Raw genomic sequence first — 22589 nt, 5'->3', positions numbered from 1 at the left:
AAGGATCTACAACCTATCCTGAAGGACGACCCATCACTCTTACAGATCTTGGGAGACAGGCCAGTCCTTGCTTACAGACAGCCCCCCAACCTGAAGCAAATACTCACCAGCAACCACACACCACACAACAGAACCACTAAACCAGGAACCTATCCTTGCAGCAAAGCCTGTTGCCAACTGTGTCCACATATCTATTCAGGGGACACCATCACAGGGCCTAATCACATCAGCCACACTATCAGAGGCTCGTTCACCTGCACATCTACCAATGTGATATATGCCATCATGTGCCAGCAATGCCCTCTGCCATGTACATTGGCCAAACCGGACAGTTTCTACGTAAAAGAATAAATGGACACAAATCAGACGTCAAGAATTATAACATTCAAAAACCAGTTGGAGAACACTTCAATCTATCTGGTCACTCGATTACAGACCTAAAAGTGGCAATTCTTCAGACTCCAGCGAGAGACTGCTGAATTGGAATTAATTTGCAAACTGGATACAATTAACTTAGGCTTGAATAAAGACTGGGAGTGCATGGGTCATTACACAAAGTAAAACTATTTCCCCATGTTTATTCCCCCTCCCCGCGCTGTTCCTCAGAGGTTCTTGTCAACTGCTGGAAATGGCCCACCTTGATTATCACTACAAAAGGTCCCCCCCAACCCCACCCCGCCGCTCTCCTGCTGGTAACAGCTCACCTTACCTGATCACTCTCTTTACAGTGTGTATGGTAACACCCATTGTTTCACGTTCTCTGTGTATATAAATCTCCCCACTGTATTTTCCACTGAATGCATCCAATGAAGTGAGCTGTAGCTCACGAAAGCTTATGCTCAGATAAATTGGTTAGTCTCTAAGGTGCCACAAGTCCTCCTTTTCTTTTTGCGGATACAGACTAACACGGCTGCTACTCTGAAACCTGAGCAATCTAAATGTGTTCTTCTGTTTGAAGCTCTTATATTAAATTAATAAATACTGAACAAAGAAAGTTAATCTGAACCTAGTACATATTAATTAAGTTATAAACAAACTAGTGCAATTCTGTGGGTTTTTATAAACAGCTGATTAGTTCACCACATACTACACTGAGACAGCTTAGAGATCATGCCAATGGCAACATCAAACACTGTATGATTGCTAACTGTCAACTGCACACAATAGCAGAATGGCATTTTCTGTGAAGGTACAGCTGCACACATTCAACAGTGAGCTAAGATGAACATGATCCATTGTTAGTTGGTGTGTGAAAAACAATGTCTTACTTCCATTGGTTGGAGCACTGAGATTTTATATAGGAATGCACAAACTGCAGTGAGATGTCTAGGGAATTGCTGTATATCACAAAGATTGCACTTATTCATTTGAACACAGACTGAGTAGTTTGTTCAGCAATAGATGAACAGTCACACACTTATCATCCCTAGACCTTATCATTTTCAATAGTCCTTCGGGTTTTTTTGTTTGTTTCTTTGTTTTTTAAAGTAAGTAATAGCAGAGATCAGAATACCTCAAGTGATTAGTACTTTTCCTGTTTAAAAGTGAAATATTAGCTTTCCTTTTATTTAACCTGATAAGAAACATTAGTGCAATTTTAGAACACTTAGTGGAGGAAAATCTGTGCCATTTTCTTGAAGTTTTGTGTTTTGAGCCACTTTCAGGGTCAGTTTTGTCTGTGCTGCATGCCTCCACTAACCTGGTTGAGAGAGACTGAGGAGTAATAGGTAGAAGCCAGAACAGCCTGGAAATAAATTCTAAACATTTTTTGTTTTACACAAGTGAAAACTGATTTCCCTTCTAATTTCGAAGTGTCCTATGTGCACACAAAGGGCATTCTAGATGTGATATTAATAGTGTTACACAGGTTGCTGCCGCCACTTAAATGATATATTTACTGTGCCAGAGACGGTGGGTTCCTCTAGTTATCCTCTCAACAGGTAAGCCAGGACTACACTAAAGAGTTTTGTCGGCATAGCTACGTCACACATTACTGACACTGGATGGGGAGGGCCAGGGCTAAGGTGTCACAAAGCATCTTCTGTCTCAGGTGCTTCGCTGCCTGGTTCTTGCTCACAAGCTCAGGGTCTAACTGATTATCATGTGTGGGGTCAGGAAGTAATTTTCTCCCCAAGGTCACTGCCAATCTGACGTGGGGTTTTTTGCCTTCCTCGGTACTGTATGGGAGCAGGTCTAGATAATCCTGGCAAGTAACATTTCTTACATAATCATTTCCCTGCCATTGCAGGGGCCTCAGGTACTTGTGCACCTTCTTTGCCTGTGGCACATAAACGGAGTCTCCTCTGGGCTGTAATACTTTGGTCTAATTTCAGTTGTTGGGTTTAGCGTGTGGGTATTGGGTGGTGCTGGTGACCTGTGCTATATAGATGGCCAGACTAGATGATCTGGTAGTCCCGTCTGCCTTTAAACTCTACAACTCTAATAGGCACCAACTATTATTTTATTAACCATAGGGAATCTATTTACAGCCTATGCAGTAGAGTTTTGAATAACTATGTAGATTATTATACAGGAAATTTCTATATGAGATTGCTAATCTTTCACCTGTAGACTCCTACAATACATTTAAAACTCAAAAATTTTTAAATCCTTGTGAAAGCCATGTTTGATTGAGAGTCTTGGTTTGATTGCTACACTGCAAGTACAGTATTTATTTTTCAGTTTAAAAGCCCAATTCACAATAGTATTGCTCTACATCCAAGAGAAGTTTAGTCACAAAGTTTGCCTGAAGTGATCATCTTTTATCCTGAACCAGTTCAAATTTTGTTTTGCACCTTTCAGGAGGTGCAGCACAGAAGGCACAACCCAGAGACCTTCAAGTCACCGCTGCACCTTCTGAACTGTGCACGGGGCAGACATGGCCCCTTGCGTAAGATAGAGCCGCACCAGAGTTCCATTTTCCTCTGGTTACCTGCTGTGCCTCCTCCTTTATTCAAACAAATGCTTATATCTGAATGACAACAGGTCATATCTATTTAGACCTTGCTTACCTTTGATGCTACATAAGTGATTATAGAAGAGTGTTAAGTCAGCATACTTCTGGCAACCTGCTCTTATCTGAGAGTTATAACCTTGCCCAAGTCTGGCATAGGTAGTAAGCAAGTGATTTTTGGTTGTGTTACAGTTATGTCACATCTCCATTATAAAACTGATACCACACACCAGTTCAGCCAACCACTGCTGCCGGTTAGAGGCCCAGGATTGGAACAGCAGGACTTTAGAGTGAGTTAGTGGAGCTCATACTGTACAATGACAGTCATTCTGTGATCAAAAAGAAGTAAGTTTTATGGCCTGAAGCCATGAATGGATGACAGTGAGCTGTAGCTCACGAAAGCTTATGCTCAAATAAATTTGTTAGTCTCTAAGGTGCCACAAGTCCTCCTTTTCTTTTAGTCAGATTGGTGACTCACATGTTGCTCTACGGATTAGCGTGAGAGAGGAAAAGAACCACCATGCTGTAACACAGTAGGTTTTACAAAACAAATTTAACTGGTCTTTGGCCTCAGACTGCCAACGAGTGTGAGCAATCATTGTGGTGATAGTTCACCTTGCAGAAACAAAGCAAGGAAACTGTAACACGGTCATTGAATACTTTAAGGCAGTTGTTACCGAGACTAATGCAACAATTCAGCATGCCCAAACTGCAGCAGTGCCTCGACAGAACCATTTTGGTGCTTCCCCCGAAGCACACCTGACAATTGTGGTTGTATCAGTGGTTACTGGGAGATACAAAGCACCAATCCACAGGGCACTAAACTGCTGCAAGCAGGTGCTTTGGGGTATTTACCCAACAAAAGCTACTCCATTGGCTTTAGAACTGGCTGGACTAGTGCAGCTGAACTGTTTGCGGTTTCTCATCTACAATAGGGATAAGCCTTTTTAGGTGGCACCTGTTCATCCAGACCAGAGGTAGAGATCTCACCACTGTGGCTGCAACCAACATTTAAATGATTCAGACAGCTGATCTGCATGGACACAGGGCACGATACAGGGGTTGCAGGTTCCAAGTGTTCCAGCCAATAGTTTATTGTAACATTTTCCCACACAGTAGACCAAGAATTCTCAAACTTCATTGCACCATGACCCCTTTCTGACAACACAAATTACTACATGACCCTAAGAGGTGGGACCGAAGCCTGAGCCCGTCCGAGCCCTGCTGCCCTGGGTGGGAGGGCCAAAGCCAAAGCCTGAGCCCCACTGCCTCGGGTAGGGGGTCCAAAGCTGAAGGCCAAGGGGTTCTGTAAACCTGAGCCCCCACCACCCATAGCTGAAGCCCTCAGGTGGGGCTCTGGCTTCAGCCCCAGGCCCCAGCAAGTCTAACACCAACCCTGGTGACCCCATTAAAACGGGGTTGTGACCCACTTTGCGGTCCCGACCCAGAGTTTGAGAACTCCTGGGGTAGACAGAGCCCAAGAGCTGGTTCCCGTTCTTCTCTCTTCTTACCCACAAATGTTGTTATAAATCTCCTAGAGAAGAACTCCAAAACTATATCAGCTGCTGTGCACTGAGAGAGCTTCTTCAAAGAGGAGACAAATGCTTTTTCATCCAGGGGAAAGTATTTGAAGCCTTCTCATGCCAAGCCCACCTTTTCACCCAGAAAAGCTTATTCAGAGTCTGAATGTTGCACAACAGCTAAACCAAATATCTAGGCGAAGGGACCAGGGGGCTCTGCACGGACCATGCTACCCACATCCGCAGGCTCCCATTGGTTGCGGTTCCTGGCCACTGGGAGCTGGGGCAGCACACGGAGCTTCCCTGATTGCCCCTGCTCCCAGGGGCCACAGGGACATGCCAGTCACTTCCAGGAGCCAACTGGACTTTTAATGGCCTGGCAAACCTAGATTCCCCCCACAGCAGGGTGAGCCGGCGCTTGCAGCTGCAACCCTGCAGGGGGGTGCCGAGGCTTGGGGCTTCCAGCTCACGGTGTGGACACTTGCCGCAGGTCGGATGAAATGAAGCAGTGGGCTGGATCCGACCTGCGGGCTGTAGGTTCCCCACATGTCTTAAAGGTTATGTCAAAAGCACTGTACTCTTGTCAACAAGAAGGGCCTGTCCACATTACTGATTCCATGACCAATATAAACAAGGATTTTTTTCCTTTTAAGAAAGGCCATTATAGACTACCTCCAGCCTGAAAATCAGTCTAAAAAGAAATGAAAACCATGGTTTCATAGAATGGTTCTTGGGGGAAGGGAAACAGGCTTACCGGTCAGGGAACCTTTGCTAACGATAACTGTACATGGTTACAGGTTTCAGAGCGGTAGCCATGTTAGTCTGTATCAGCAAAAAGATTGAGGAGTACTTGTGGCATCTTAGAGACTTCAACCTCCCTGGACACTCGATTACAGATCTTAAAGTGGCAATTCTTCAAGAAAAAAACTTCAGAAACGGACTCCAACGAGAAACTGCAGAATTGGAATTAATTTGCAAACTGGACACCATCAAATTAGGCTTGAATAAAGACTGGGAGTGGATGGGTCATTTCACAAACTAAAAACTATTTCCCCATGCTAATTTTTCCCCCTACTGTTACTCACACCTTCTTGTAAACTGTTTGAAATGGGCCATTCTGATTATCACTACATAAGTTTTTTTTCCTCCTCTTGATAATAGCCCACCTTAATTGACTTGTCTCATTAGAGTTGTTATGGCAACCCCCATCTTTTCATGTTCTCTGTATGTGTGTGTGTGTGTGTGTGTGTATATATATATATATATATATATATATATATATAAAAATAAAATCTTCCTACTGTATTTTCCACTCCATGAACCTGATGAAGAGGGTTTTAGCTCACGAAAGCTTATGCCCAAATAAATTTGTTAGTCTCTAAGGTGCTACAAGTACTCCTCGTTCTTTGTACATGGTTATTTCTATCATGTTATCAGTCATAATATTACTCTTGGGGGAAAAAATTAAAAAAAAATTAAAAAATTAAAATTTCTGCACCAAAATATTAAAAATTCTGCACACAATATTTTAAAATTCTGCAAAATTCTGCATTTTTGGTCAAAATAAAGCAATATAATCCAGTTAGTTTCAATTATTTTGGTAATTTATTTAAACTACAATTTAATGGATGGAGAATGGGAGTGGGGAGGATTGGAGGAAATCACCAAACCCCCTCCGTCTAATAGTAATGTAGCTAATATTGACTCTTTACTTCTAAGTATTAGTCAACAAATATATGCAGCCATATGTTACATCATAGGCAACTGAAGAGCAAGGGAGGGCTGGGAACTCAAACCCACAATTTATACTGGCTATTGACCATCTCCAATAAGGTCAGTAGAAAACAGTTCATGGAGGACATTTTGATAGGAAATTTTTTCAGTCCAAAAATTTAGACAAGTTCTAATCACTAAGGCACCATAAGCACTTATAAGGCCATACTGTTCTTTACGATAAGGCTCCTTTATACCACTCTGGCAATGTAAAGGAGCCTTAAAATTATTACACCTGTTTTATACTCGTGGAGGAATTCACTATGAACAATGCAAACAACTCACTAAGCAGGCAGGCTGCTACATTCTCCTCTGCCTGAGGGAACAGAGACTGCCCCAAGCCTACCTTTTCAGAAATACCCCAAAGCCCCCCACACAGAGGGTGCTGCAATAGCAAGCGAGAGGGACAGAGTGTCTGTCTGTCTCTCTCTCTCTCACACACACACACACACACACCTACCCAGCCTCCCTCCCCCACCCAGGTGGTGATTTATGTCTCTACCAGCTGCTCTGGGTGCCCAAACCAACCTGTCCGCACTGCCAGGGAGTGGGCACATGACCGCTCTTGCCGCTTCCCTTTGCTTCCCCGTCAGAAGTCGTTTTTCTGTGGGTAAACAAATAAATCTGCAGGGGCCATGAATTTTGCGCACGCGCAGTGATGCACAATTTCCCCCAGGAGTATAATATGAACAGGGCCTTGGAAATTGTCCATCATTAGATCTGGTCATGGCAGTCAATATCAGCAATTCAATATGATGAAAACACAAGGAATTGACAGGTTTCAGAGTAGCAGCCATGTTAGTCTCTATCCGCAAAAAGAAAAGGAGTACTTGTGGCACCTTAGAAACTAACATCTGATGAAGCGAGCTGTAGCTCACGAAAGCTTATGCTCAAATAAATTTGTTAGTCTCTACGGTGCTACAAGGAATTGAAGCATCCAAGAAAACTGTTAAGAGCTGTATTGCTGAAACTAAAGGTGTTTAGAGATGAAAATTAAAATGCACCTGTGTTATATGATAACACATGGAATACATAATTTATATTTGAAATTTGGAAGTTTTAGCTGTCTTCATTTAGAGGTATAAAATGGTATGTTGTCTATTTAGGACAAGATTCTGCCACCTTTACTCACTGCGAGTAGGGGTGTCAAGATCAGGCCCTCAAACTGGAAGCTCTTCCAGGCAGGCATTTGTCATCTTACATGCTTTTAAAATGCTACATATACAAATGAAACCACTACAAAGCTCCGTCAGGATTGTAAAAGTAACAGTTTTCCAAAAAATAATTTGCTTTTGCAAGGTGGGGAGGGGATAGATGATTAGGGGGAATGAAAGATCTCTTGAATGACCATCAGCATATGCTGTACAAAGATACATGAAAAAAATCTGTTTTTACACACACACTAGTCACTTGTAATATTGATGAGTCAGAAGCGATGCCTACTCTTTCAGAACATATGCAAGAAGAATGGGATAACTGGGGAGAGAAAAAGTACCAGGAGTCCAGCCAAGCAACAAACACATAATCCAACAGCTTCATTTAAATCTGTACTGCAAAAAAGAGTCTGAATGTCATAGGCTTATTACATTAGTGTCAGAATGCATCATAATCCTGTGGTTTTACTGCATTTATTACAACTGTCAGAATCACTGCACCATTGCGGTTTACTTTTAAGAACTGTGACTACAGATGACCAAAGTAGACTTCTATGAGATCACCAATGGAGGACAGAGTAACTAGGAGCCTAAACAAAGGCTGCATTGAAAATGGCACAGTTAGGATCCACAATTCACACCAGTGCAACTCAGCTGATGGTAGCAATGATGGAGGCTGTAACTTAATCAGAATTCATGTTTTTACCACCCTGTCATCCAATACTTAAACTGTGCCTACAATACAATCTCCATCATTGCTGCCACCAGTAGGGCTGAGATAGTGGCAAATCGTAAGTCCCACATGTACAAGTGTAGACATAATGATTGTGCATTGATGTCGCACTAACATCTCAGCCTCTTTGGATAGCAAAAAAGGAGAAATTTGGTACTTCATCAAGTACAAGAATCCAAGTAGGTTTGTGTGATAACAAAAGCAGACTGCCATTAACAGCACTTCCAAGTTAGAGAAAATAACATTAAAAGCATCTGCCCATTTTACAAACCAAATATACCTCAGATAAAATACTCCACATCTCTGTCATAGAAATGTCAGGATAGCAAATATTTTCTACCTGGTTAGCCATAATTAGGACAGCAGAAAAGATGCTGATTACACGCATTTGTAAAAATGTTAGATATTGTTTGCTGTCATCCACTATGTCAATGGGTGTTTGCTTCCTTTCCACACAGAAACCTACACTCGTCAGTTTTTGCTAGAATTCCCAACTGTTGCTACCACCTGTCCAGCTCCAGAGCTGGCAGCAGTGGGGGAGTATTACTGGAAAAAGGGGTCTAGGTGGCTAGAAGTGTTTTTAGCACCACGTTGTCTAAAGCTGTTTAGAGCAGACCTACAGAATTTGGTGTAAAGAACACCAATTCTTTATCTACAAGGACAGTACCACCATTGCTACCCCTTGTGTAGACCAAGTCAATGGAGTAGGTGTTGTCTCTCACAAACAGCTACATCTTTTTGTGAGAAAAGGAAATAAAATAAATTACTGATACTTCTGTTGTGCTCAATATTGTTATTATGAATAACTGTACAGTATGCTAAGTATCTTTCCAGTGTGGGAGTTGGGAGAGGTTTATAAGTTACCAGGAAAAACATGTTCTATGTGCAGCTATTCAAGACTTTTTAAACCCTATGTCCCCATTTATTTAGAAAGACAGAAACCTGGGAAAGATTGGAGGTCTGGTGGAAGGGAAAAGGGAGGAGATAACATGGGAAAGATTGAAGTGGGAGGGAATATAAAAAGGATGGCTAAGGCAAGGTAGATATGGTAAAGAGTGAAGGATGGATAACTTCTGACAGGGCATCACTTCTGGAAAGACAGACTAAGATAAGAAGGGAAAATATACTGGAAAAACTGAGTTAAAGTTCTTCTTTTTTTTTTAAATCTAAGTTATTCCCTCCTCTGAGTCTCTGAGGCATCCCATCTCTTTTAGACTGCAAGTTCCTTGGGACAAGAAATGTCCTTAATTTGTGTGATATCCATAGAGCTGAGCACATTTAAATAGTAAAACAGTAGATGTGGAGGGTGGCTGAAACAGGAAAGGAGGAAGCAAGGGGTCTCATAAGGGGTCAGGGTGGAGCAGTAGAGATGGGAGGGGTCCCTCTTGGAAGTGGACTCGTCACTATTATGCTGGCCAGTATCAACTCATTGTTTCCTTGTGCACCCCCCGACCCGTCTGTCTGTATCCATCTGTTGTCTATCATCTTATGCTTAGATTGTAGACCTGTTGGGGCAGTGATTTTTTTTTTGTCCTGAGAATGTACAGCGCCTAGCACAGTGGGAGGGTCCTGATTCCCCACTAGGGCTGACAAGGGCTAGCCGCTATGGTAATACAAACAGTACTAATTGTAGGGCTGCGAGGGGAGAAGGTGAGTCTCCTGGGAGGGAGAACAGCAAATGGCAGTGGTGGGTCCTCCCTGGAAGGGAAGCGGATGGAAGGGAGAAGAAGGGGGTGCCTCTAGGAGATCTGAGGGGAGCCTGCCCTGGAAGTGGGGAGTGTCTGGGGGGGGTCTCTGAGCGGGGTGAGGACACTGGGGGGGGTCTACCTGGACCAGTAGGGGCCCATCTCAGGGGAAGGGGTGGCCTCACATCCCGGGGTGGGGGGGGGCTAAGGGGTTAGGGTCCCACTCTAGAGGAGGGGTCGGGCCAGGGGGGACGAGGGCCCCACCTCTGCGGCGGGCTCCTGCCTTCCAGGAGGGGCCCCACCTCCGGCGGGGGTCGCGGGCCGCTCCGAGCGGGCTGGGGGGACGCGGAGACGGCCGCGGCCCAGCCTCGGGGGGGGAGGGAGGGGGTCCGCCTGGCCCTGGGGTTCAGCCCCCGGCCCGGGTCCGGCTCGGGAGAGGCCGGGCCCCGCTAGGCCGGGCCGAGGCCTCGGTGCGGCGGCGGCCAGCGGCTCGGTACCTGGACGGGTTCCTGCAGCACCGTCATCCTGTCCCCTCAGCGCCCGCAGCGGGGCGGGCCCAGGCTCCGCCTCAGTCCGTGTCCCGGTGGCGGCGGCGGCGGCTCGGGCCCGGCCCGGCCCCTGCTCATTTAAACTCACAGCGACCGTTACCGGGGCAGGCACCAGGGAGGGAAGGAAGGAGGCCGGCCAGGCGCCGAGTCCCTCCGAGCGGGGACGGAAACACCCGAGGGCAGACGGAAATGTCCGAATGGGGACGGAAATACCCGAGGGCGGAGCGGGCCTCTGCCGAGCTGAGACAGAGCGCCGAGCGGATACGGAAACACCCGAGCAGCCGCCTGGGGGCCCGAGCTGACGGAGATAGCCGAGCGGGACCCGAGCGCTGCCCGCCGCACAGACAGAGCTGGGATGACAGCCGGGGCCTCGGAGGGCAGCGACGGCTCTGCCCAGCCCTACTGGTCTGCCTCTCCCTGATCTCCCCTCTCCTCCTCCTCTGCTTCCCCTTCCCCTTCCCTTTCCTCCTCCTCCTTCCTCTCCTCTGCTTCCCCTTCCCTTCCTCTCTTTCCCTTTCACTCTCCTCCTCTGCTTCCCTCTCCTCCTCCTCTCCTTCCTCCCCTGCTTCTCCTTCCCTCTCCTCCTCCTCTGCTTCCCCTTCCCTTCCTCTTCTTCTCTTTCCCTTTCACTCTCCTCCTCTTCTTCCTCCTCTCCTTCCCTCTCCTCCTCTGCTTCTCCTTCCCTTCCTCTCTTTCCCTTTCACTCTCCTCCTCTGCTTCCCTCTCCTCCTCCTCTCCTTCCTCCCCTGCTTCTCCTTCCCTCTCCTCCTCCTCTGCTTCCCCTTCCCTTCCTCTTCTTCTCTTTCCCTTTCACTCTCCTCCTCTTATTCCTCCTCTCCTTCCCTCTCCTCCTCCTCTGCTTCCTCCTCTGCTTCTCCTTCCCTCTCCTCCTCCTCTGCTTCCCCTTCCCTTCCTCCTCCAGATACTAAACTGAGAGGAGTGGTAGATACACTGGCGGGCAGGGATAGGATACAGAGGGCCCTAGACAAATTGGAGGATTGGGCCAAAAGAAATCTGATGAGGTTCAATAAGGATAAGTGCAGGGTCCTGCACTTCGGACGGAAGAACCCAATGCACAGCTACAGACTAGGGACCAAATGGCTAGGCAGCAGTTCTGCGGAAAAGGACCTAGGGGTGACAGTGGACGAGAAGCTGGATATGAGTCAGCAGTGTGCCCTTGTTGCCAAGAAGGCCAATGGCATTTTGGGATGTATAAGTAGGGGCATAGCGAGCAGATCGAGGGACGTGATCGTCCCCCTCTATTCGACATTGGTGAGGCCTCATCTGGAGTACTGTGTCCAGTTTTGGGCCCCACACTACAAGAAGGATGTGGATAAATTGGAGAGAGTCCAGCGAAGGGCAACAAAAATGATTAGGGGTCTGGAACACATGACTTATGAGGAGAGGCTGAGGGAACTGGGATTGTTTAGCCTGCAGAAGAGAAGAATGAGGGGGGATTTGATAGCTGCTTTCAACTACGTGAGAGGTAGCTCCAGAGAGGATGGTTCTAGACTATTCTCAGTGGTGGAAAAGGACAGGACAAGGAGTAATGGTCTCAAGTTGCAGTGGGGGAGGTTTAGGTTGGATATTAGGAAAAACTTTTTCACTAGGAGGGTGGTGAAACACTGGAATGCGTTGCCTAGGGAGGTGGTGGAATCTCCTTCCTTAGAAGTTTTTAAGGTCAGGCTTGACAAAGCCCTGGCTGGGATGATTTAATTGGGGATTGGTCCTGCTTTGAGCAGGGGGTTGGACTAGATGACTTCCTGAGGTCCCTTCCAACCCTGATATTCTATGATTCTATGATTCTTCTTCTCTTTCCCTTTCAGTCTCCTACTCTTCTTCCTCCTCTCCTTCCCTCTCCTGCTCCTTTGCTTCCTCCTCTGCTTCTCCTTCCCTTCCTCTTCTTCTCTTTTCCTTTCACTCTCCTCCTCTGCTTCTCCTTTCCCCTCCTCTTCCTCCTCTGCTTCCCCTTCCCTTCCCCTTCCCTCTCCTCTTCCTCCTCTCTTTCCTCTGCTTCCCTTTCCCTTCCTCTCTTTCCCTTTCACTCTCCTTCTCTGCTTCCCCTTCCCTCTCCTCTGCTTCCCCTTTCACTCTCCTCCTCTGCTTCCCCTTTCCCTTCCCTCTCCTCTTCCTCCTCTGCTTCCCCTTCCCTTCCTCTTCTTCTCTTTCCCTTTCACTCTCTTCCTCTTCTTCCCTCTCCTCCTCCTCTTCCTTCTCTGCTTCCCCTTCCCTTCCTCTTCTTCTCTTTCCCTTTCACTCTCCTCCTCTCCTTCCTCCCCTGCTTCTCCTTCCCTCTCCTCCTCCTCTGCTTCCCCTGCCCTTCCTCTTCCTCCTCCTCCTCTTCTTCCTCCCTTATCCTCTCCTTCCCCTCCCCCTCTTCCTCCTCCCTTCTCCTCTCGTTCTCCTCCTCCATTCCCTTTCCTCCTCCTCTCTTTCTTCTCTTCTTTCCCTTTCTCCTCTTATTCCCCTTCCCTCTCCCCTCCTCCTCTCCTTTCCCTCCCCCTCTTCCTCCTCTCCTTCCCTCTCCTGCTCCTCTGCTTCCCCTTCCCTTCCTCCTCCTCTTCCTCCTCTGCTTCCCCTTCCCTTCCTCTCTTTCCCTTTCACTCTCCTCCTCTTCTTCCTCCTCTCCTTCCCTCTCTTCCTCCTCTACTTCCTCTGCTTCTCCTTCCCTTCCTCTTCCTCCTCTGCTTCCCCTTCCCTTCCTCTCTTTCCCTTTCACTCTCCTCCTCTGCTTCTCCTTCCCCCTCCTATTCCTCCTCTGCTTCCCCTTCCCTTCCCCTTCTTCTCTTTCCCTTTCACTCTCCTCCTCTCCTTCCCTCTCCTCCTCCTCTGCTTCTCCTTCCCCTTCCCTCTCCTCCTCCTCTCCTTCCCCCTCTGCTTCTCCTTCCCTCTCCTCCTCCTCTGCTTCCCCTTCCCTTCCTCCTCCTCTTCCTCCTCTGCTTCCCCTTCCCTTCCTCTCTTTCCCTTTCACTCTCCTCCTCTTCTTCCTCCTCTCCTTCCCTCTCCTCCTCCTCTACTTCCTCTGCTTCTCCTTCCCTTCCTCTTCCTCCTCTGCTTCCCCTTCCCTTCCTCTCTTTCCCTTTCACTCTCCTCCTCTGCTTCTCCTTCCCCCTCCTATTCCTCCTCTGCTTCCCCTTCCCTTCCCCTTCTTCTCTTTCCCTTTCACTCTCCTCCTCTCCTTCCCTCTCCTCCTCCTCTGCTTCCCCTTCCCTTCCTCTTCCTCCTCCCTTCTCCTCACCTTCCCCTCCCCCTCTTCCTCCTCCCTTCTCCTCTCCTCCCCCTCCCCCCTCCCTCCTCCTCCATTCCCTTTCCTCCTCCTCTCCTTCTTGTCTTCTTTCCCTTTCTCCTCTTATTCCCATTCCCTCTCCCCTCCTCCTCCTTCTCCTCTCCTTTCCCTCCCCCTCTTCTTCCTCTCCTTCCCTCTCCTCCTCCTCTGCTTCATCCCTTCCTACTCTCCTTCCCCTCCTCCTCTGCTTCCTCCTTCTCCTCCCCTTCTTCATCCTCTCTTCTCTTGTCCTTCCCCTCCCCCCTCTTCCTCCTCCCTTCTCTCCTTCCTCCTCTCTTTCCCCTTCCCTCTCCCCTTCTCCTCCTCTTCCTCCCTCTCCTCCTCTCCTTCCTCCTCTCCTTCCCCTTCCCTCTCCCCTTCTCCTCCTCTTCCTCCCTCTCCTTCCTCCTCTGCTTCCCCTTCCCTTCCTCTTCCTCTCTTTCCCTTTCACTCTCCTCCTCCTTCCCTCTCTCCCTCCTCTCCATCCTCCCTTCTCCTCTCCTTCCCTTTCCTCCTCCTCTCCTTCTTCTCTTCTTTCCCTTTCCCCTCTTATTCCCCTTTCCTCTCCACTTCCCCTTCTTTCTCGCCTCACCTCCTCTTTTTGCCCCTTCCCTCTCTCCCTTCCCCCCTCCTTCTTTTTTTTCCTCCTCCCCCTCTCTCCCTCCTCCCCTGCTCTTCCTCTCCTATCCCTGCTCTCCATCTCCTCAATCTCTCTCTCCCACCCCCTTGTTTTCATCCCCACTCCTGCCCCCACTCTTTTGCTTTCTAAGGAATATTGGTAGCGGCATGACCCTTTTCTGTGCAGCAGCAGCGGCCTCTGGTGGCCACTGGAACCTGATCCATTACTGAATCCTCTCGAGTCTGAAAATATCTCATTCCCCCTAGTCCTGCCCTCGAGCTGGCAGGCCCCAGAGCTGAAAAACTCGCTCTTCCAGCAGCATAGGGACAGCCCAGCAGTGTGAGGAGCTTCTGCAGTTACTGCAAACTTGTCTACACAGGGAAACTGAAAAGCATGGCTATGCCAGAATAACTATCCTACTATAGATTTCAGAGTAGCAGCCGTGTTAGTCTATATTCGCAAAAAGAAAAGGAGTACTTGTGGCACCTTAGGGACTAACCAATTTATTTGAGCATAAGCTTTCGTGAGCTACAGCTCACTTCATCGGATGCATTCAGTGTAAAAGCTCACTTCATCGGATACATTCAGTGGAAAATACACTGAATTTTCCACTAAATGCATCCGATGAAGTGAGCTGTAGCTCACGAAAGCTTATGCTCAAATAAATTGGTTAGTCTCTAAGTTGCCACAAGTCATCCTTTTCTTTTTATTCTACTATAGCTGTTCTGGAATAATTTCCAGTGTGGACCAGAATAGATTCACACCTACCTTAACCTGGAATAACTTCCCCATCTAGACAAGCTGGGGAAGGGGAAGAGAAGCTGTGAGTGCTGAACTGCTAAGAAGTTTAGGTTCTTGCATGGCAGGAATGTCTCTTTAGTTTGCATTTCAGAGATGTATTCTTTTTCTGTTACGTACAAAGAGAACTGCATTAAAAGAATATTATTAAGGTTGCAACTGGAAGCACTCATTTAGCTTTACCTCTTCCCTTACCCTATTGCTTAGGGTGTTGATTAATTGCAGTTAACGAACACAATTAACTCCAAAAAATTAATCACGATTAAAAAAATTAATCACAATTAATTGCAGTTTTAATAGCACTGTTAAATAATAGAATATCAACTGAAATTTACTAAATATTTCTGGATGTTTGTCTACATTTTCAAATATATTGATTTCGATTACAACACAGAATATAAAGTGTACAGTGCTCACTTTATTATTTTTAATGACAAATATTTGCACTGTAAAAATGATAAACAAAATACATAGTATTTTTCAATTCACTGCATACAAGTATATAGTGCAATCTCTTTATCATGAAAGCACAACTTACAAATGTAGATTTTTTTTGTTACATAACTTCACCCAAAAACAAAACGATGTAAAACTTTAGAGCCTACAAATCTGCTCAGTCCTATTTCTTGTTCAGACAATCGCTAAGAGAAACTAGTTTTTTACATTTACTGTCCGCTTCTTATTTACAATGTCACCTGAAAGTGAGAACAGGCATTCGCATGGCACTTTTGTAGCCAGCATTGCAAGGTATTTACACGCCAGATATGCTAAACATTCATATGCCCCTTCATGCTTTGACCACCGTTCCAGAGGACATGCTTCCATGCTGATGACGCTTGTTAGAAAAATAATGCGTTAATTAAATTTGTGACTGAACTCCTGTGTCTCCTGTTCTGTTTTACATGCATTCTGCCATATTTCATGTTATAGCCATCTTGTATGATGACCCAGCACATGTTGTTCGTTTTAAGAACACGTTCACTGTAGATTTGGCAAAATGCAATGCAGGTTCCAATGTGAGATTTTTAAAGATAGCTACAGCACTCGGCCCAAGGTTTAAGAATCTGAAGTGCCTTCCAAAATCTGAGGGGGCGAGGTGTGGAGCATGCTTTCAGAAGTCTTAAAAGAACAACACTCCGATGCGGAAACTACAAAACCCAAAACACCGAAAAAGAAAATCAACCTTCAGCTGGTGGCATTTGACTTATATGATGAAAATGAACATGCTTCGGTCTGCACTGCTTTGGATCATTATCGAGCAGAACCCGTCATCAGCATGGACGTGTGTCCTCTGGAATGGTGGTTGAAGCATGAAGGGACATATACATTTTTAGCGCATCTGGCATGTAAATATCTTGCGATGCTCGCTACAACCGTGCCATGTGAATGCCTATTCTCATTTTCAGGTGACATTGTAAACAAGAACCAGGCAGCATTATCTCCTGCAAATGTAACCAAAAGTGTTTGTCTGAGCAATTGGCTGAACAAGAAGTAGGAATGTGTGGACTTGTAGGCTCTAAAGTTTTACATTGTTTTATTTTTGAATGCAATTTTTTGTACATAATTCTAAATTTGTATGTTCAACTTTCATGATAAAGAGATTGCACTACAGTACTTGTATTAGGTGAATTGAAAAATACTATTTCTTTTGTTTTTTTACAGTGCAAATATTTGTAATAAGAAGAAATATAAAATGAGCACTGTACACTTTGTATTCTGTGTTGTAATTGAAAGCAATATATTTGAAATATAGAAAACATCCACAAATATTTAAGTAAATGGTATTCTATTGTTAACAGCACGATTAATTGCGCGATTAACTGAGATTAATTTTTTTATCATGTTTCAGAGTAACAGCCATGTTAATCTGTATTTGCAAAAAGAAAAGGAGTACTTGTGGCACCTTAGAGACTAACCAATTTATTTGAGCATGAGCTTTCGTGAGCTACAGCTCACTTTATCGGATGCATACCGTGGAAACTGCAGCAGACATTATATACACACAGAGATCATGAAACAATACCTCCTCCCACCCCACTGTCCTGCTGGTAATAGCTTATCTAAAGTGAACATCAAGTTGGCCCATTTCCAGCACAAATCCAGGTTTTCTCACCCTCCATCCCCCCCCACACAAACTCACTCTCCTGCTGGTAATAGCCCATCCAAAGTGACAACTCTCTTCACAATGTGCATGATAATCAAGGTGGGCCATTTCCTGCACAAATCCAGGTTCTCTCACCCCCTCACCCCTCTCCAAAAACCACACACACAAACTCACTATCCTGCTGGTAATAGCTCATCCAAAGTGACCACTCTCCCTACAATGTGCATGATAATCAAGGTGGGCCATTTCCTGCACAAATCCAGGTTTTCTCATCCCCCCACCCCCATACACACACAAACTCACTCTCCTGCTGGTAATAGCTCATCCAAAGTGACCACTCTCCCTACAATGTGCATGGTAATCAAGGTGGGCCATGTCCAGCACATTACGTAAAAGAATAAATGGACACAAATCAGATGTCAAGAATTATAACATTCATAAACCAGTCGGAGAACACTTCAATCTCTCTGGTCACACAATCACAGACATGAAGGTCGCTATCTTAAAACAAAAAAACTTCAAATCCAGACTCCAGCGAGAAACTGCTGAATTGGAATTCATTTGCAAATTGGATACTATTAATTTAGGCTTAAATAGAGACTGGGAGTGGCTAAGTCATTATGCAAGGTAGCCTATTTCCCCTTGTTTTTTCCTACCCCCCCCCCCCAGACGTTCTGGTTAAACTTGGATTTAAACTTGGAGAGTGGTCAGTTTGGATGAGCTATTGCCAGCAGGAGAGTGAGTTTGTGTGTGTGTGTGGGTCCCCGGGAAAAAGGGGGGGGGGTGAGAACGCCTGGATTTGTGCTGGACATGGCCCACCTTGATTACCATGCACATTGTAGGGAGAGTGGTCACTTTGGATGAGCTATTACCAGCAGGAGAGTGAGTTTGTGTGTGTATGGGGGTGGAGGGTGGGGGTGAAAAAACCTGGATTTGTGCAGGAAATGGCCCACCTTGATTATCATGCACATTGTAGGGAGAGTGGTCACTTTGGATGAGCTACTACCAGCAGGATAGTGAGTTTGTGTGTGTGGTTTTTGGAGAGGGGTGAGGGGGTGAGAGAACCTGGATTTGTGCAGGAAATGGCCCACCTTGATTATCATGCACATTGTAGGGAGAGTGGTCACTTTGGATGAGCTATTACCAGCAGGATAGTGAGTTTGTGTGTGTGGTTTTTGGAGAGGGGTGAGGGGGTGAGAGAACCTGGATTTGTGCAGGAAATGGCCCAACTTGATTATCATGCACATTGTGAAGAGAGTTGTCACTTTGGATGGGCTATTACCAGCAGGAGAGTGAGTTTGTGTGTGGGGGAGTGGAGGGTGAGAAAACCTGGATTTGTGCTGGAAATGGCCCAACTTGATGATCACTTTAGATAAGCTATTACCAGCAGGACAGTGGGGTGGGAGGAGGTATTGTTTCATGATCTCTGTGTGTATATAATGTCTGCAGTTTCCACGGTATGCATCCGATGAAGTGAGCTGTAGCTCACGAAAGCTCATGCTCAAATAAATTGGTTAGTCTCTAAGGTGCCACAAGTACTCCTTTTCTTTTTTTATCATGCGATTAATTGCGATTAATTTTTTTAATTGCTTGACACCCCTACTATTGATTAAATATTAAATACATGAATACAACAGAACACATTTCATTTACCAGGGAGCCCACACTGTAAATCTGACCACATCAAATGACGATTTTACATTTACAAGGTCCCAGGATTGCCAACCCCAAACTCATGACATTGGCTTGAAATAATGAGATTTTAAAAATAATAATTTTAAGGTTATTTTTATTTGTCTTCTAGTGCTGAAGCATATAGGGGTTCTTATTTCCAAGCTTTTCTTTGCAACCATGAAGGCTAGAAACTTACCTTTTCAAAGAAAGCTGAGCTTCTCGGGGATTAATCTGATTCTGGAAGCTGGGACTTTAAGAGAAACACCAAATATTATGTGACTCATAATAAACTTCATGAAAGTTGTCTCTCCGGGGAATCATCCTGCAAAGTTCTGAGACCTTCAAGTCCCATTGAAATTCCTGTGGGGAGTGTGCGTGGTTGTGCCATGTAATAGGGGGGAATTACTCTGCGGTGCCTTGGTGGGGGGAAGTGCAAGGGAAGGCAGGGGGAAGAGAATTAAATCCTGAGGCCTACCTTTGTCCCCCTCTTCTCTCCCTCTCCCCCACTTTCCATCCTTTCATCTTTCTGTCTCTCTCTTTCTTTTGTGTCTCTCTCTACAGCTGGAAGCAATTTATGCAAACTTATTTACATACATGTGATTTTGCAAATTTGCAATCATTTGACTAAACCAATAGGTGCTTGCTTTGAGAATCCTGGCCGGTATGCATATAAAGGCTTAGGGATGGTATGGTCTCTTCAATTCTTGGGCTCTCTGCTGCACCTGCCAAGAAGATGGCCAATATAACAGTGTTGTTTATAAGGTGGACACCTTTCTACTGGCAGGTGGAATGAGACTCTTCAACTCATTGCACACAGGTCACTGAATGACTGGGCATTGCTTCAAACTGTGTGATACAGAGAAGCATCTGAAGACCCAAGAAGCCTTTGTCCTCTGCTGCTAAGTGTGAGAGAAGGGAGGTGTCTTAAGGAGCAGGATGTGGGTTAATTTCTCCAGCTTCATCTCAACAGTCTTATCCCCCCACCAAGTGCAAGTGACTCCTCAGAACGAAAGCCAGATCCATCTGCCTCTTCCATTCCATAGGGGATGGTTCTGAGTCTCCCAACATCCAAACCATCTTTGGTATGAAATGCTCTCTTATCTCAGACAGAAAGAGATACTGCCACAGGCTCTCCTTAGAATGGAAACCTATTTTTACCTCTCCTCAGAGCTTCCAGGACATGAGCAAAGCAACCAAGCTATAAAAGGGCACAGCATCAACTATTGTCCTGGGACTCGCTAGGATCGAGTGATGATTTTTATAGCCTCCTCCAGCTGCGAAGTGCAATTCTGCATGAGGGGCGCCGGCTGATGTTGACAGATCCTTTCTATAAATGCTCCTGGCCTTAAGACCACCCACCCTCTGGGAGCCTCAGCATCAGCGGTCGTGGGGACAGGTGGTGGAATGGAGTTACAGGGACCTGGGCCTGGGGGCAGCTGCACAAACAGTTGGGCAATTGACATTCTCATGATAGTCTCACTTTGCAGTGCTGTTTTGCCCTTCAGGACCTTCCCAAAGACCAACCAGGTGAAGATCGTATCAGTAGCAGTCCCTAACCCCCTAAGTCAATGGTAGTTATTTGTGTCCTGCAGAAACAGAATAGAGCCCCATGAAGCTAATGGGGGTGGGGGGTGGGGAGAAAACCTGGATTTGTGCTGGAAATGACCCACCTTGATTATCATACACATTGTAAGGAGAGTGATCGCTTTAGATAAGCTATTACCAGCAAGAGAGTAGGGTGGGGGGAGAGAAAACCTTTTGTAGTGATAAACACCCATTTTTTCATGGTTTGTGTGTATAAAAACATCTTCTGTATTTTCCACAGTATGCATCCGATGAAGTGAGCTGTAGCTCACGAAAGCTTATGCTCAAATAAATTGGTTAGTCTCTAAGGGGCCACAAGTACTCCTTTTCTTTTTATGAAGCTAATGGTGACCCTCTGTATTCCTGAGTGGTTTTCAAAGCCTGGAGTTTGTAATAATTATTTCTCTCCCATAGCTCGCTCTCACTCTCTCCATTGCTGTCATCTTTCTCTCTCTCTCTCTCTTTCTGCCTGGTGCCTATTTCTTTCTCTGCAGTGTGATTTCAGTCCCAAGGGTAGACTGAGTTTCAAGGCTTACTTCACAGAAAGGGTTGATAGAGAGGCCTCTTGAGTTTCTCAGTGCAGGACATCACAACCAGCAGGGCCTTCTGTCCTGATATTTACTAGAGCTGGGCAAATTCCTGAGAATTTCCCCACAAATAAACATTTGAATTTTTAAACAAATTTGATTTGGCCATGTCTGCACTGCTTTTGAATTTGCTGTCAGGTTGTTCTGGCTTGGATGCTCACAGAGAGGAAGGCTAATGCAGTGGCTAGGACACAACCTAGGACTTGGGCTGAATGATTCTTGACAGTTTCACTGCTGCCCAGTGTCCTGAATAGCAGCAGCCAGTCTTGTTAAATTCACTCTGCTGCTACTTGGCAAAGCCGGATTTAAATAGGGTGTGTATGCCTGATCACAGCCCTCACTCCAAATCCTCTACACAGGTGGGTGAAAGCTGAGTTCTTCCTTCTCTGGGATGAACCCCAGTCTGCCTGAATATGGGGCATGATGGTTTGGGGAGGGGAAAGCCTCTAGCCTGCCTACAGTGGGCCCCTGCCAGCTGAGCTGACAGTAGTTATGTGGATGGGTCCCTATTTGTACCACCCCAAGCAGGAGGTGGAGCCATATCTAGCTTTAAACAGAGCATGAGTGAGATTCTTTCCCAACAGCTTCTACCCTTGTAACCAGCCTGCCCACAAATGCATGTGGGAGAATGAAAGGTGAAGGCTGGGTGAGAGAACATTTGAGGATTTGCTGGAGAACTTCTGGAGACTACAGAAAGAAAAAGCAAATCTAAGCACGCACTGCACCTCTCTCCCCCTAGACCCATCTGTCCTTGCAGTGAATGTCAAGGCACAATCCAAGGGAGAGGCAGAAGGAAAAGGAGCATCAAGCTATGGATATGTATCACACATCCATCACTCCACTTCCGGGATACGGTTGGCCTGGAGCTAGAATACCATAGCCATGTGCTAACATCAGCATTCAGTTCCCGGCAAAATAAAACTTGAAATTAGGGGGTTTTTTTTAGCTTTCAAAGCTGTAGAAAAAGAACATTAGTTTTTCTCATTATGTTATTTTAGTCTTCAGTGAGTCATTTTTCACCAGTTTCCTTTTTCAGGGCTTCTCAGTCTGACAGGCTTGACTTACTAGCTTTAGATGCTCTTTAGTTTGAAGGATATTTGTCATTGCTTCTTTCAAACACCCACCTCCCCCTTGTATTTTGTAAAATATTTTCCTTCTTGCTCTGGGCTGGGAAATGTTCTTTTATACGGAAACCCTTTCCTTCCAAATCTGAAAAATGTATGCAATCTGTATACAGTATATGAATTCAATATTCCAAACTGAAATGAACATATTCAATCCATTTGTGTTGTGTCAGACCTTACTCAGAGACAGTTATTGATCAATAATACAACACATTTGATTTCTTCGTTTGTATTTCATATTTTGCAATATGCTGTTTGTTTTCCTATGATAGAATGGTTTCCTTTTACACTGCCACACCCCTAGACCAGTGGTTCTCAACCTTTCCAGACTACTGTACCCCTTTCAGGAGTCTGCTTTGTCTTGCGTACCCAAAGTTTCACCTCACTTAAAAACTACTTGCTTACAAAATCAGACATAAAAAACAAAAGTGTCACAGCACACTAGTACTGGAATATTGTTTACTTTCT

At 45.7% G+C, this 22589-nt stretch overlaps 1 protein-coding gene across 6 annotated transcripts in view; it reads right to left on the bottom strand.

The window, feature by feature from the left end:
- Positions 1-10507, bottom strand: part of CDC27 (cell division cycle 27) — a 60096-nt gene extending 49589 nt beyond the window's left edge. For all 6 annotated transcript variants that reach the window (XM_077806160.1, XM_077806161.1, XM_077806162.1 and 3 more), the window contains exon 1: positions 10316-10507. In XM_077806160.1, the coding sequence (XP_077662286.1) occupies positions 10316-10342 (27 nt within the window). In that variant the 5' untranslated portion in view covers positions 10343-10507. The remainder of the gene's footprint in view (positions 1-10315) is intronic.
- Positions 10508-22589: the final 12082 nt, after the last annotated feature.

This window comes from Eretmochelys imbricata, chromosome 27, assembly GCF_965152235.1.
Source record: "Eretmochelys imbricata isolate rEreImb1 chromosome 27, rEreImb1.hap1, whole genome shotgun sequence".
Classification (NCBI taxonomy): Eukaryota; Metazoa; Chordata; order Testudines; family Cheloniidae; genus Eretmochelys; species Eretmochelys imbricata.
This window is presented reverse-complemented; position numbering and strand designations above follow the sequence as displayed.